The 16,323-nt window shown below is 36.6% G+C and overlaps 1 protein-coding gene across 1 annotated transcript; it reads right to left on the bottom strand.

The window, feature by feature from the left end:
• Positions 1-636: 636 nt before the first annotated feature.
• LOC113766905 (2-alkenal reductase (NADP(+)-dependent)-like) lies at positions 637-7,569 on the bottom strand. Its single transcript, XM_027311066.1, has 6 exons — positions 7,218-7,569; positions 4,471-4,648; positions 2,680-2,846; positions 1,982-2,064; positions 1,203-1,695; positions 637-1,063 (listed from the first exon to the last, which is right to left on the bottom strand). The coding sequence occupies exons 1-5, from the start codon at positions 7,467-7,469 to the stop codon at positions 1,317-1,319; spliced, it is 1,059 nt and encodes a 352-aa protein (XP_027166867.1). The 5' UTR covers positions 7,470-7,569; the 3' UTR covers positions 637-1,063; positions 1,203-1,316.
• Positions 7,570-16,323: the final 8,754 nt, after the last annotated feature.

Here is a 16,323-nt window from a genome sequence, read left to right as displayed (position 1 = left end):
AATGAAGCAATAAATGCATGGCCAACAACTTATGATTTCTTATTCATCATTTGTAAAACGTGGTAATATTATGCATGGACTCACGTGAAAAATATGCGAGAGCAACAGTATCACATTGTTGCTGTGAATTCATACATATAGTTAATAATGATTTATAAATTGTTCATATATTGTTACATCGTTGACGAACGATTGTTTGTGTTATCTGAAAAAAGATACGAATGAAATTATGCTGATAAATGAATAACCATTTTGTCTGTTTTAGTTGTTTGGAAAATAGGATAATTTTTTTTTTTGGTACTGGAAAAAGGATAAAATTAATGTGGGTTTTTTTTGGGAGGGGGGGGGGGGACTTTGTAGATTTTTTCATTGTTTAAATAGAAGGTTATTTGGAGAAGTGCTATAGTATTATTCATATATAACACTATAAAAAGTGCTATTGTATTATTCAAAAAAAAGTTCCCAAATAAACTTCTATTCACTTTTTTTTTTAAGAATTCTAAAAATTTTTAATCAATACACATGATAGTTAAACAAAGACGTGATAGAGATGATAGTTAAACAAAGACGTGATAGAGATAAAATTCAGGACAGATGATTTGAAGCGTAGATAGATAAAGGTGTTTCATGCCTGTTGTTAAAGCTAACAATTGAGCGAGTTTTGAAGTGGCATAAGCTCCCGTTGGTACAGTTAATAAGTTCCTTGGTCAAGTCGAGCTTTCTCGAATATGCATTAACTTTGATGGATATACATACCTAGGAGCAAGTATCCATAAAATACCTCCTATCGATTCAAATAAACAACGGGACTTTTTGTCTCCAAACAAGTCTTTGATGCTTAAATCAATACCTAGGGTGAATTCCTTGCATTGGCATTGGCGTTTGATACACCTGCCCATATATTGATGGTATCATCATTTGCCCCGTACTCTCAAGTTTTAGCTGCAACCTTAGTCTGGACTCTTCAGGGCCATGTACAGAGGTCATTGTTTCTCCATGTCAACTCTGTGGATATAAAGCAAAATGCTGTTGATTTACACAGAAGAGCACCAACTGATCTTTCCTGTACTCAAAGGAATGCAAAAAGATCATACAAGATGCTCTGATATTGGGCTTCGGAAATGAGGAAGATTCTATTTACGTATTTGACAAGATGATAGATCGACAAGATAAAGCCAAGCACCAAAGCTGAAAGCACTCACATGAGTTCCATTGATTATTCACAACAACCACGATTTCCTTCCCGAAGATTGCACGAGTATACTAGACAAAACCAAAGCACAAACCTTGAAAAGGGCAATTCCAGATTATATACATTATCCACGGGAAACTGCTACCAGCTGCTTCCCAATGTTGCGCCCTGAGAATAGCCGTATCAGAGCACTTGGGCCATTCTCAAGGCCTTCAGCTATATCTTCCACATAAGTAATCTTCCCTTCTTTAATCTGTGGGATAATCATTTCCAGGAACTTAGGATAGAGATGGTAGTAATCAAACACTAGAAATCCTTCCATTCGAATTCGCTTGGTGAGTAGGCAAAGCAGATTGTGAATTCCTTCGGGATGCTCAAGGTTATATTGTGAAATCATGCCACAGGCAGCAATGCGGCTGTGGACGGTCATGTTTAGAAGCACGGCATCAAGCATCTTTCCACCTACATTCTCGAAGTAAATATCAATACCATCTGGAAAATACCTGCAAAATCAACATTCGAGTCAGAAGCCTATTCTAGCTGTAGAAAATACCAATATAATTGCAGAACACCTTGATGTCATGCACAGAAAGTAGTTTGAATGACACAAAGAAACAAGAAACTATAAATGCCAAATTTGAGATGAAATCAATCTGAGAATCTGAAAAATCCATTTTGAGCTAGAAATACTGCTCAGTGGCACATCAACATGAACTATACTGCTCCACAGCCGCATTTAAATCCTGCCAGATTAATTCCTCATTAATCCCACTATTATCGAAAGCTGACCTTTCCAGAGCCACATTTAAATCTGCCTCTTCTTTATAGTTGAAAGCTTCGTCAAACCCCAACTTGTTCTTCAATAAATCAACCTTAACAACAAAAAACAAATGTCAATAGCAGCAAAAACAAGCAAAGTGAGTTAATTGATCTTTTAGGCTTTTAGATCCACGTATCAGAATCACCAGAACACTTTTCTGTGAGAAACAGTAATTATACCAAATACCTGAAGCAGGTCACTAGGTACATGGGGCAGTAAAAAATTTGAATCTGAAACATATTGTGAACTGCAAAGCTAAGGAATGTCCTAAACATAGTTCACATTCCAATTCGGTTTCTAGAAGCATCTTCAGGATAACAAGTAGTTCCAGGACATACATAGGTTTATCTAGCTTCCACTTCAACAGGCCTGGCATGATGTTTGAGAATTCTTAGCCAAGGAAAAATGCAATTCGTCCACATAGATACTCAAAAACTCATCACTTGGCTATGGGATTCCAACTTTAGCTCATATCAATCACACTAAATATTGAACATGAAAGAATTTTGAATGTTTGGATGGACAGACATTTTAGCAGAACTACGACAAGCTTGACTATCATCTAAATGCAGAGTTATGACAAGCAGGGTATTATCAGCTCAAACAGTTTCTCACCCCAACCTGGAATTAGGAGAAACTTATGGAGTGGACTTCTCAATGCACTGACCTTCTCTTTGCTTCCAGCACTTCCAACAACATAGCAGCCAAATAGCTTTGCAAATTGCCCAACAAGTTGGCCAACTGCTCCAGAAGCTGCTGAAATAAAGACACGTTCTCCCTTCTTCGGAGAGCACACCTCAAAAAAACCAGCATAAGCAGTCATGCCAGGCATACCTGTTAGCAACTCAAAGCCAATTAGAGAACCGATGGAGATAATAAGTGGGCCCATGCAGGGGGGGCCGGTTGAAACTATCACTTTGCAAGTAATTAAAGGACAAGAGTTTGCACAATAAATCACATAAATGTTTCTTCCAGTACGATAAAAATTTCTTCAATATAGCAGATTGAGACATTACAAATAACGTAGTTCAAGAAGCTGCAATTACTGTATACCTGAATGATCAGTTAGTGGAACTTCATTTAGGGAAAAATTATTCGTGATGAGAGCAAGAGACTAAATGAAAAAATGACTAGAAGATTGGATTACTAGCTCAAGGTGTTTATGCCTGAGCATCTGCTGTAGGCAGAACTAATAAATTACAGGACCCCTTTCTTTTTAAAGACCATAAGATTTCACTATCACGAATTGAAAATGGCAGGGACTGTGGAGGATAGAAAGGGAATGAGAGTCTATCTGACTTTTAATGTTCATCATTATTCTTCACGATAAACTATTGCTGGAAAAAGGAAGAATGCTCCTCTTTTAAACATGTTAACCTGCCGCATAATATTTCAATTATGCTCTCTCTCTCTCTCTCTCTCCTCCCCCCTTTACGACAGGTAAAGCTTGTTATGGTTTACAGGAAATCATTATGTAAAAAGGGATAATATCAGAAACCTCCCCTGAGGTTTGTCTTAATATCACCTATCACCCCTAAGGTTTTAAAAATATCACTTACCTCCCTTACTTTTGTTATTTGTTTAACAAAATTTTTAAAAACCCTAAACTACTCTTTCACTTGCTAAATAAAAATTTTCCTAAACCACTTTGTTTCACTTGAAGAAAACCATCACCTCAAAAACAATCTTTTGTAGTATTACCACATCATAATGCTATAGCTCATAAAAATATAAATTTGAAAAATAAAAAAGAAATTTGAAAAGAAATACACTTGCATCAATTTAACTCTATATGTTCAAAACTGATTTCTTATGAATTTATATTTTTTTTTCCAACATCTTCTCAACCCTTGCTCAAACAATTAAACTGTACCAATCATTATAAAAATCAACTCAAAATAAGCAAATAAATCATACCCTACTTCATCATAATCACAAAAGGTAAAATACAAACAAAATTCAAGTTATTATAATTTACAAATAAAATATTGCATAGTCATCCAAAAAATGAGTTAGTGAGAATGATGGAAAAAAGGGAAAAAAGAAGAAAGTGACATTCGTTTCTTTTTTTTTTTTTTTGAGCTCCATTTATTTGATATGTTGTGAATTATGTGTCAAGTGAGGGTGAATATAGTCTTTTTACAATTACTAGGGGTAGGTAAGTGATACTTCTAGAAACCTAAGGAGTGCCAAGTGATATTAAGAGAAACCTCAAGGGAGGTTTCTGATATTATCCCTTATTTAAAAATACCAAATTACACTTGAACACAAACTTCCATTGGAGAGCTACTATTTATGTCGATGCTTGGATATCTGGTACAGGAAGTGGATTCTCTGAAATTGCATCATAATTAAGACAACACAGGGAAGCAAAATATTAGTTTATTTCATCATTATTGACCAATCAAAGAAACACACTCTCACTATTGAAAAAATGAAATGTTGGTGAGAAACTTACCCAGGATGCCTGTATAGTAGGACAAAGGCACATCTGTGTGCTGAATCTTAAAGAGACCCTCTGTGGAAGTGATAATGCTGTACTCTTCCCATGTAGTGATTCCCCACACCAGATCACCTTTCTTAAAATTTGGATGACTAGAATCCAGAACTTCAGCAACTCCATATCCCACTATAGGCTACAACGAAAGCAATGGCAAGAAGTTATGATCTTGACTTACCTTTGTCGGTTTGTCCTCTCTCAATTGAATCATTAACCACTGTTGACAGTACCTATCATGCTGATAATATATTCTTGCAATCGGTTAAATAAGTCTTACAAGAGGACCTTTCTACTGGATATAACAGATTACAATCAACTTCAACCATAGTCAGTTAGGCATACCATAAAAAATGTAACTTGGAGCACCAATATTAGACAACTTTCAATTGCCGATCTTAACACAGGTATCCAGTTAATATGGACCACTAAAAATGCCAAAAATAAATAATATATGCACAAGCATTATGTGCTTGCAAGATCACAAAATGGAAAGCCATTGATGGAAAGAGCTCCTGAAAGAATCTCAATCACTAAACTGCAACCTGGATTACCAACCACAACCTGCCATTAGAGTCACCTGTAACCTAGAGGTGATTTTGCACTACCAATCCGAAGTTATGATGTTATATCATATCTGATAACTTAAGAAGCTCTAAAAAACACGTGTTATCCTTTTCTGAAACATTTACATGATATGAAGCTAATTATAAGCAAGTTTTTTCTCCAAACTGTAAATTGAATCTTTAAGTATTTTGCCGCATCATTTCACACATGATGACCTTAAAGACTCAATCCATTTTTTTGATAGTTCTTAAAACAAGAGCATATGCAAACCACTGCCTCTTGATTTCACGTTGCTGTAATTGTTCATTCCTTAAATTCAACATTGGCCAAGTTCAATGAATAACAACAGGCTCTCAATAATGGTCTTCGGAAATGAAACAGACTTACAGAGCCTCAAATAAAGGACTCAACATAGCTTCCCTCGAGTTTCAGCATACAATTTCTCATGTGAGGATCACAGGACAAATACAGATTCTTCACTAGCAAAAATTATCAGAATCTTCTGGGAGCTTCAGCCTTATGGAACAAGGTGCAAAAATCATATCGGTTGTTGGTGCAATATTTACAGCTTATGGGCAGATAGAACTTTTCGGCAGCATTCATTAGAGCCCGATCAATAATCGGCATAATGGCGATATTCACACACCTGTTGGCATCCACAAACATATGCAGATACATGCAGATATAAAAAGGAGAAAGGAACCAGATTATGCTAACCAATTTATCAGAAATCATGCACCAGATCATGGTCGTAAAAATCAGGGACGTGGGAGTTATAAATTCCTAGAGGTAAGGAAGTGGGTGATTCCTGCTACCCACGTTTCAGCTGATATGGCTGGCATGGTAGGAGGTTATCTAAGAGGTGGACCACTAAATCAGCAATAAACCATGAGCTCAGGGAGTGGAACACCAATCCAGCCATGATTCCATAAGACGTGGAAATGGCTCTATCAGCAACATCTACCACCACAAATCAAGAAGCAAACTATAAATACTTGGAGATTACATCAGAACATTTACCAACTCTCAACATGACAAACAACTCAAAGAAATTCTCTCAAAAATAGTAGTTTTCATGGGAAAATGCTCTCAATTTAGAAGCGTTCATAGATTCTTTAGGCTAGCTTTAGGATTTCCCAAGCTTTCTTGCAATCATTTCCCTTTCGTTTAACCTTTCCATTTCATGTTTCCAAGCAGTCTTTATATTTCAAGCAATCTTTATGTTTCCAATCAATTGTTGAATTTCCAGTGTTTCAAACTTTAATTCCTTTATCAGTTTATAAATTAGTTTTCTTTCCCATTGCTTTCTTTATCAGTCACTTTGTCATGAATTTCAAGCCCTTGAGGCTACTGATGGCAGATGGACAACAGTGGTCTACAAGTCAGAGGCCACATCCTCTCGCTCACAGATATCAGCTCATTTTTCATCATTTACCTGATCCAAATCAGGTGGCATGCTCGCAACAACTACAACATCGACGTCAGTTCGTCAGCTGCCAAAATCAACGCAAACAGGGCTCTTTGGGAAGACCATTTATATACTTTTTCATTATCACCTGGGCGTTACTCACGTCCTCTGCCTCTACCATTTTCAAGAAACTCATTAATTATTAGATAAAAATGATCTTCTCTAGCTTTCAGTCTAAAGCAAGCTCTTCATTTCTGCTTATTTTCACTTGCAAGTGATTACCTACCCAAAACAACTCCTTTTATTCCGTAATCTCATTCTAGGATAGTGGTGCAAAGCAACAAAAGTTTTGAACAGAGTATCTTTAACATAAGATCCCTACAACACGGAATAATCTTAAGCCGACAACTCATTCACCTAGATTAATTTCAACATGATTTTTTAGTAAAATACCAACCTGCATGTATATCACTTTTCTGGACCTCGAATATTGCTTTTATTTGTAGTCCATTTGTTTCTATTATTCTTGTTTTTCATGACCTTCTCAATACTTCCCTTGTTTGCTTTTGAACAAAGTCTAGGAGGATGGAATTGGAAGGTCACTGGCCCAAAAAGGGCAATCAAACAAAAGAACAATAAGATAGTCATCCAAAAGTACTCACAGCAACCACCCAAAAAAATTTTCACAATTAATATTAAAAAAAATTATCCAAATCTATATACTTATACTTACATAGCCAGGATTGAAGGACTCCAAGTTGACGCCTTCGATCTTGCCTTCCATCTTGCTCATGCCGTTTGTCACGTAAGTGTATGGTTCACAAGACAAGTAGAGATTTTTCACCAAAATTGCGCCCGAAGAACCTCCCGGAAGCTTCAGCTTCGTTCTGGCGGTCCTGATTTCCATATCGCTCTCCTTCGGAGAACCCCTGACGCAGTGGTTCAGTATCACCTGCTTGTTCTCCACTTCCTCCCCTTCCGCCATTTTTCCTCTCAAAGCTGCTCTCAACTGAGCTGAAAATGGCGCGAAGTAGCAACTAGCAATGCACACGTATCCTGTCTTGTTACTTCCACCAGTTCCTTAATCTTCTCCGTACTAAATAAGGAGAAATCCCTAATTTTAAGACATGCGGGGTTCGAAACCTTTTAGTTTTTGAATATTAATAAATTCATGCTCATACATTTTTATTTTTTTCTTTATATATTCAAATAAACCGTTTTGTTTTTCTTTTGAGTGTGGGTTTTGCTTTTTATTTTGCAAAATTATGGAGAATGAATTTTTAAGTTATTATCCATTGATCTTGAATTTCCAAATATTACCTGATCTCATAATTGGATTAGTGCTTATTGTAAATCCTACTCCTCTCGTTCCATTAAAAGTGTTATACTTTCTATTTTAGAATGTTCCAAAACATTTGTCATATTAGGAAAATCAAAGCACATTTTAATCTTTCTTTCTAATATAGCCCTTCTTTCTAATCATAAGCATGTTATCATTCAAATTTAAATTTTGAATTTGTGGGAGTAAAATTGGAAAGAAAACACAAACATTACAATAAAACCACTATTCTTAAAAAGTTGGATTTTCAAAACATAACTAAATAATTGGGACGAAAGGGGTATTTAAATTCAACCACTTCCCTTTTTTCTTTCCTAACAAACGTTAACAGCTTTTATATATCAAACTCGATACTACAATTACAAAAAAAAAAAGGGGCCACTGCCCTCATCTCCCTTCTTGCTATTTCTAATAGCCATATTGGGACATCACATTCCTATTCTATGTCCTGGACTAGTTTTACTGCAAACTGAGCTAGTTCATGACTGCGTCTGTTTTATGCTCTATTCGCAAAAGAAAAGCTACAGCATTGAAACCACTGCCTTAAATCCTGAATGTCCTCTAAGATAATTGCAATGTTGTAGTTATTTACATTGCATGTGTTGATTTGATCCGCCACTGATTTGAAGTCTGTGTAAACCTCTATTTTGGTCCACCCTGCATCTTTGGCCATTACTAAGGCATTTGTTATAGCTAATGCATCCACCATGCTGGCTTCACTCATTCTCTGATGTACTATCCCTTTTGTCTTCACAATTTTTCCTATCGAATTTCTTGCTTTTATTCCTTACCCAGTTCTTACCATTCTTGCCGATATTGCTGCATCAGTATGCAACCTAATCACTCCTTCCATTTGTGGCTCTCTCTTGATCTATTTTTGTTGTTGCACAACAGCATTGACTAGTTCTTCACTTTCAGTTTCCTTCGCCTGTTCATATTCCATCCAATCTTCTTATGCCTTTTGCATAATCTTGTTTGGGTCAGGATTGATTTTCTCAAAACACTTTTTTGCTCCGAACTTTCCAGATTTGCCACAATATATTGATAGTAATGTTGATCCTGTCTTGACCATGGTCTATTGAGCTTGCTTGCATTGCCATTTCCCACCATTTCCACAAGTTGTGATGTTCTTTTAGCCCCTCCCATTTGATTGGAGGCAGTTTTAAGACCAACTTAGCATTTGCACAAAAAAAGAACATATGCTCTATAGCTTCAAATTCTTCCCTACAGCAATCACATCTTCCATCCCTCTTTCCTAGACTTCTAAAAATCATCTCATTAACCGGGATACAATTTTGCAGACATTTCCACATAAAGTGATTCAATTTTGCCTTTATGTTTAGTCCCTATAGCCTTTTCCAAACACAGTGTTTCCTAATCTCCCAACTAGTTTCAGCATTGATCCCCTCCTTTTTCCTATGCTAGTTATCCTCTTTTTTAGCCACTTCATTTCCAGATTTTACAGTATACACACTAGTTTTGGAAGAACTCAAAAATGATCTGTCCATCTTTCTATGCAGGCTAAGAGGGATATTTTCTATTAGTTCTGCCTCATTTTTACTGAATAGTTGTTGTAGGGTCTCCTTTTTCCATCTGCCTTCTTCTATCAAATCACTTACATTTTCCAAATAACAGTTTGCAGGTCTTCTTGTGGTCACTATGCCCTTTTCTGAGCCTATTAACCACTTATTCTTCCAAATGTTCACACTTGGTCCATCACCAATTCTTTTCCATAACCCTCAAGCAATAGCTTCCTTGCACTGTGGATACTTTTCTAGCACTATGATCCTGATTTTGGGGGTTCCTTCTCTAGCCACCTTGGATCTCTCATGTATTTAGCTTTTTATCACCTAGCGTACTAGCAAATTTGGAGATATTGGGAATCTCCAAATTTGCTTTGCAAGCAAGGCTGTGTTGAAAGCCACTAGATCTCTAAATCTCAACCTCATTTTTCATTTACTTCAGAAAGTTTCTTCCAGGTTGCCCAGTGTACAGTGTTTTCCTTTTCTCCACTACCCACCAAAATCTGGCAATTCTTGCTATGATCTCTTTGTATAGTCCTTTGGGAAGACTAAAACAAGCCCTAGCATAATTTGGCATAGCCATTATGACTGATTTGATAAGGACTTCTTTACCTGCTTGACTTAGCAGCCGCTGTTTCCACTCCTGCATTTTGTTAATGATTCTACACTTTATGTATCCAAACACTTGCTTCTTTGATCTTCCAATGGGCATAGTCAAGCATGTTCCTTTTGTTGCTTCTCTCATCCTATCCAAGGCCTCACTTGTCTCCTGTTTTGCTTGATCTACAATGTTCTTGCTGTAATATATAGCAGGCTTTTCAAAATTTACCACTTGACTAGAAGTTTTGCCATACTGTGTGAGGACTTCTTTTAATTTTTCTGCCTCTTGTCTGCTGGCTTTGCAACAAAGTAGTGAGTCATCTACAAAGAATAAGCAAGAAATAGTAGGTCCATTTTTACTGGATAGTCCTTCAGCATAGATGATGAAGATGTAAGGTGATAAGGGGTCTCCTTGGTGGACTCCCTTGCTTGGTCTAATGTTTCCTACTTTTTGGCCATTTAGATTGAAGGAGTAAGAGATAGTTGACAAGTAGATCATGATCCATTTAACAAACATAGGATAGAAATTGATTTGAGTCATCACCCTCCCCAAAACCTTCCATTCTACTCTATCATAGGTTTTAGACATGTCAAGTTTAATAGCCATGAATCTTTGTTTGCCTTTCCTTTTTTTTTTTTAAAGAAGTGAAGCATTTCATAGGCTATGACAACATTGTCTAGGATTTGTCTTCTTGGGATGAAAGCTGATTGGGTACTGCTACTGCAGTTATTCAGGACCCTTTTAAGCCTATTAGCCAGTATTTTGGAAATGATCTTATATAGGACATTACACAAACTAATAGAACTATAATTAACTACACTTACTGGGGCATCAGTTTTTGGGATTGAAGAGATGATAGTTTTATTCATTGTTTTGAGAAGAAAACCATAATGGAAGAAACTATTTATGGTAGAGACAATGTCATTGTTAATTATATGCCAGTAATGCTGGTAAAGCAGTGGTAACATATCATCAGTACATGGGGCCTTATTAGGGTGCATGGAGAAAAGGGCTTGTTTGATTTCTTTCTCTTCAACTGGTTTGCTCAATTGCTCATTTATTTGACCAGTAATAGTGTGAGTCACTTCTACTAATATTTCCCCAAAATTGTCAGGATTAGTTGTAGTGAACAAGTCCCTATAGTAGTCACTCATCTCCTTCTCAATGTCCTGCTCATTGGTGTACCAGGTTCCATCATGTTTCTGTAAGGTGCTGATCATGTTTCTTTTTCTTTCTGTCATTACACTTGTGGAAGAATGCTATATTTCTATCACTTTCTTTCAGCCATTGTCATCTTGATTTTTGGCTTTAATACAGTTCTTCATCCTTGTATGCTTTGCTGAGTTTTGTTTTCAGTTCAACAATCTTGCATCTCTTGTGTGGTTCATTTCTTGCTTTGACCACTGCTAGTTGTTCCTTCAGATCCTGTTTTCTTACCTTTGAGTTTCTTTCCTCCTCCTTATTCTACTCTAGCATAGCAATCTTGCATTCCTTTACTTTCTTAGTCACTTATACATTCTTGATCCTGCTTGCTCTTTTTCCCATGCCCTTTTAACCACTTTTTTTTGTCTTAGGATTTTTGGTCCATCTCTAATCAAAGTAGAATCTTTTTTTGTTCCTACCTTTTGAAGGATTAGTGTCCAACATCAACAGGTAGTGGTCTAAGGCCTTCTTTTCCATATGTGTACAGGTGGGCTTTCCAAATCTTTGTATCCAACTAGTATTACTGAGACACCTATCCAACCTCTCCTTGACCTCCCCATCTTCTTCTCAAGAATTACTCCATGTCCATGGTACTCCCTGGTAACCTAAGTCTATGAGCTCGTTCCCTCTGATGAAATTGTTAAATTCTTTTAGACTCCTTTCAGCTATTTCCCTTCCTTCCTATTTTTTTCCAGTTGATCTAATATCATTGAAGTCTCCCACTAGTATCTAACTCACCCCATTCCTTTTTTGTATTCTTTATGTATTTCCATTGCTCCTTTATTGTACTGATGTTAGCACTTGTATACAGGCACACTAACCATCATTGGCATTTAGCTTCCTCATCTTCTATCCTTGTTGATATTACCAATTCGTATCTTGCACTTGGCTTAACTTCATGTCCTTTTTCCAAAACAATGCCAATCCTCTTGCTCTACCCACTAAATTTACAAAACGTCCATTATCATATCTAATTTGTTTTTGTATTTTCTTCAAGAAGGTTTCCTTATTTTTTGTTTCACACAAGAACACAATGTTAGGAGAGTGAAGGCTTAAAACCTCCTTCAATTGGGGAATTGTCAAGGGGCCTCCTACACCTCGACAATTTCATACCACTACTTTTATTCAACCATTGGAGGCATTTTGGAGTTGGCCTCCAGTTCCTCATCAAATTCTGTATAATTTGCCTCCCTCTTCAATGCTTTCAATCTTCCCTCTGCAGTATCCTCTTCCATTGGTTCAACTTCCTGCCATACTATTTCCATTTTCCTCTTTCCCCCCAATTCTCCTCCCTGATTCCTGTTTGTGATGTCCTTCATTGGTGTTCTATTTATCCTTGCAATTTTCCTGACATACATGTCCTTTCTCCTCCTTTCTACTGCTGTTGCAATTTCTATCCTTTATTTCTTTCTATAGTCCTGTCTACCTCGCCTCCACTTCACATAGGTCACTTGTCTAGCCACTTGTGTTCTTTTCTCCTATAATCATATCCACCACATTTTGTTCCCCCGCCCCCTCCCCCAAAATTTCCTTCTCCTTTTCCTCTAAGGGACCAGTATTCTTTCTTTCATTTTCCTCATCCAAGTTATTTCCTTTTTTCCTCTCCTATCTCCTTTTTTTCGCTAGTTTTGTTCCTGTAGTAGTTCTCTCCACTTCTCCTCATTTGCCATTTTTCTCGTATATACTTGGGTATTTTGTTTGCCATTTCCATTCTCTACTGCCAATAAATTGCCATCACTCACTTTGGTGGACCAAGTTCCTGTAGTCACTGTTATGGCTTTGTTTGATTCCTTTTCCTCAGTTTTGTTTCTTGCTTTCTCTTTTGTTAATCCATCCCACTTTTTTACTAGTGATGTCATGATGTTCCCTACCCTCATCCATGCTCAATACTACACTTCTCTCTGGATCTGCTCTTCTTTTTCTTCCTCCTTACAAGATGTGTCCCCATGCCCAATCACTCCATAGCTCTAACAAAAACTGGGCACCCCTTATACTTAAACTCAATCCACACCATCTGATCTTTAAGTGTCACTGTTGTTCCTCTTATTAAAGACTGTGTTATGTCAATTTTCTTTAGTATCTTCATGTGCCTTTCTTCTTTTCCACCCCTTGTTAGTATTATCACGTCTCTCACAGAGTTGAAGATCTCTCCTAGCTTAAATCCTACAGCTCCATTCATCCAGTAGACTCGGAGATTCCACAATTGGACCCAAATGAAGGTATGCTTAAAGCTATTAGGATCTTTTTCACAACCTTCCGACCATTCCTTGATGATTAATACCTAGTTGTCCACTATCCATGGACCCCTGCTAGTATCCTTCTTCTTTTCTCTTCCTTTTCTAGGTGGAACTGGAACAAATTAGGTCCTAACTCAGTTATCATTATTTTCCTAGGGTAATCCCAAGCATGATTTGTGAAATTCTTGACCCTTGTGAAATTTGCCACTTTTGCCCCTATGATCTTTCCCACTAAGCTACCATTGCATCCTCGTATACATTCTTCCACATCTTCCCCACTCAGATCTATTCCTCCTAACTCCTTCCCAGACAGATCAAACTTCTGGAATGCCTAAGCTAACGAGTCCTCCATGACCTAGGAATATTAGAGAAGTGCCTTTACTATTTAGGTCTCAAAATCGTTCAGTTGTTTAAACCTGCAAGAAAATTCAAACAGAGAAGCTTAAGGCCCAAAAAAGAGACAAACTAAGAGGAAAAAAACACAGCTTAGGAAAAGAATATAGTTCAAAAAAGCCCTAAAGGACTAGAAGGTTTAGTTAAAGATGACAATAAAACGTGTTCTTGGACACAAGTTTGTTAATGGATCATGCTTGGTACGGTCATTTACTCCCGCAATAAATGATTGTAAGAAAGATAGATCACTAATCTATATATTCAATGTTATTGGTGTCTAGGGTGTTTTCTTTTTGGGATTTGGGTTCAGAAAGTTTGAGCTTTTTGAATTTTTGGTGTTTTGAAATTTGAAACTCCTACAACAAAGAGAGAGACTCCAAAGTTAGAGAGAGAAACTCTCGTGTTAGAAAGAGGAGACCCATATTGCTTAATTCAACCACTTCCCGTGCTATCTAAATATGCCTATTACTGAGCAAGTTATTGAATTAGTTAATTAGCATATTAGCATTTGGTATGAAAATAACATTTTTCTTTGACAAAGATTTACAATATTATCTGGTCAATTGATAATGATAAAAGTAATGCTCATACTACATTGTACTATTTCATTGATAATAGAGTTACAATTTGACTAAGTTCTGTGTACTAGATACATATTAACAATAGTTGATGTAGAATTAGTTATCCTGAGGCTTACTTCAAATATCTTAAAAATCTAATTCTAACTATGAAATATTAATTGGGTTGGTATTTAGCATTGGTTAAATAGATTCCTAATATTAGGGATTGCACAAGTCAATAGATTATATCTTAAAAATCTAATTCTAACTATGAAATATTAATTGGATTGGTATTTAGCATTGGTTAGATAGATTAGTAATATTAGGGATTGCGCGAGTTAATAGATTATATATGACATTTAAGCGATACTAATGCTAAAAAGATTAGATAGAGTATGTCGAATAGATTAAGCCATACTAATGCTAAAAAGATTATATATGACATTTAAGCCATACTAATGCTAAAAAGATTAGATAGAGTGTGTTGAATAGGTGTTTAAGAGAGAGCTATACAATATTATTTAGTTTTATCATTAAAGCGCACAACCGTAACATGTGTGAGGTCATTTTTTTTTTTTTTTCCATTTGGTGAAAGAAAAGAAGGATACGGACTTCGCATTTAGCAAATGCGAATTTAAAGAGTTTGCATTTTCTAAAAGCGAAGACCCTTCTACTAAGAATAACCAATTCAAAAAACTCCTGTTGCAAAATTACTTTCTTTTCTATTTTCATAACAATTTTAGAATTTACTATGATATTCTTCACATGCCATCTATCCTGCCACCGCACCCACAAGCATCCACCACCACCCTTTACCGCCACATCTCCCCTCTCTCTTCTTCTCTCCATTGCCACCACCTCTCCTTTTCCCCAACTACCACCACCACCATCTCTATCACACGCCACTAGCAACCATCCTCATCCACTTTCTCTCTCCTCCTATTTCTCCCAGTTTTACCACAATCACACAACCAACCTCTCTTTCCTCCTTCCCCTCCTCCTTTCTCTTCCCCAACCCTTCCCCCTCTCTCTCAAATCTGGTCACGGGACCAAATCTTGGCCACCCATGCCCCTTCCCCCACCCCAGATCTAAGGGAGAGGGTAGGGGATAGGGGGCTACTAGGTGCCATTTCAAGTTGCTCAATTATTGGTTCCTACAAATGGCATCAAATGTTCATGCTAAAAATTGAGTAGGTTCCGAAATGATAAATAAACCCCCATTAGTGCTGTCAATATACAATAACTAAGTTCTTTGGTCTAGTTGGAGTGGTAATAATGAGTTTTTTCAAAGATATACAAGCAGGTATCCATGTATCTACAATAGATTCAAGAAGTAAATAACAAGATTTGCTATAGATTCAAGAAGTAAATAATAGAAATTTGTATCTACTGTAAATTCAAGAAGTAAATAACACCCCCCTGGAGACTTTTGCCCCCTAGGAGAGTTTCCAATACTTAAAGTCACCATTTAGATTTGGAGACAATAATTCACATATATATATGTTACGAATTATATTTAAAAAAATGTTGATTGAAATGACTAATCTTGTACTTTAATCTTTATCCTGGAGAATTAAGAGCCTTTTTACACCATGAATTCTGATAAATCTTATGATCTTGGAAAAAATTGAATTGATCCAAGATAGTTCTAGTATACCCTATATTTGCATTTGACACGTGGTGCAATGTACTTGGTCATATATTTTTTATGTCATTACCTCCCTTCTAAAGCTAAAGCTAAAAATTCCTCCCTTCTCCATCTCATTTTATAATTGATCCATTTTATCAATGCCTTTGTAACTGAGAGTAGAGTTACACACCTTACAGGAAGTTCTCTATCCTCCAAGTTGTTCGCAATTTTATCACTAGAGAGAAGTTGTTGAACCAATTGCTCTTTTAGTCTTTAGTGCCTCAATTGGCACTTGAAGTATTTTCTCAATTCTCTCTCTGTTTCTCACGACTTTAACTGTACCTATCTCTTTA

The sequence above is a fragment of the Coffea eugenioides genome, chromosome 3, assembly GCF_003713205.1.
Source record: "Coffea eugenioides isolate CCC68of chromosome 3, Ceug_1.0, whole genome shotgun sequence".
In the NCBI taxonomy this organism is placed as follows: Eukaryota; Viridiplantae; Streptophyta; class Magnoliopsida; order Gentianales; family Rubiaceae; genus Coffea; species Coffea eugenioides.
The sequence above is the reverse complement of the archived record's forward strand: the minus strand, read 5'-3'. Positions and strand labels throughout refer to the sequence as shown.

What these genes read in the sequence shown, in the direction of transcription:
- LOC113766905 (XM_027311066.1), bottom strand. Translation starts at nt 7,469, where the DNA reads ATGGCGGAAGGGGAGGAAGTGGAGAACAAGCAGGTGATACTGAACCAC. An exon ending in AGTCCTTCAATCCTGGCTAT is followed by an intron (nt 4,649 to 7,217) that starts GTAAGTATAAGT and finishes CTTTCGTTGTAG; the next exon opens with CCTATAGTGGGATATGGAGT. An exon ending in CTACTATACAGGCATCCTGG is followed by an intron (nt 2,847 to 4,470) that starts GTAAGTTTCTCA and finishes AGTTGCTAACAG; the next exon opens with GTATGCCTGGCATGACTGCT.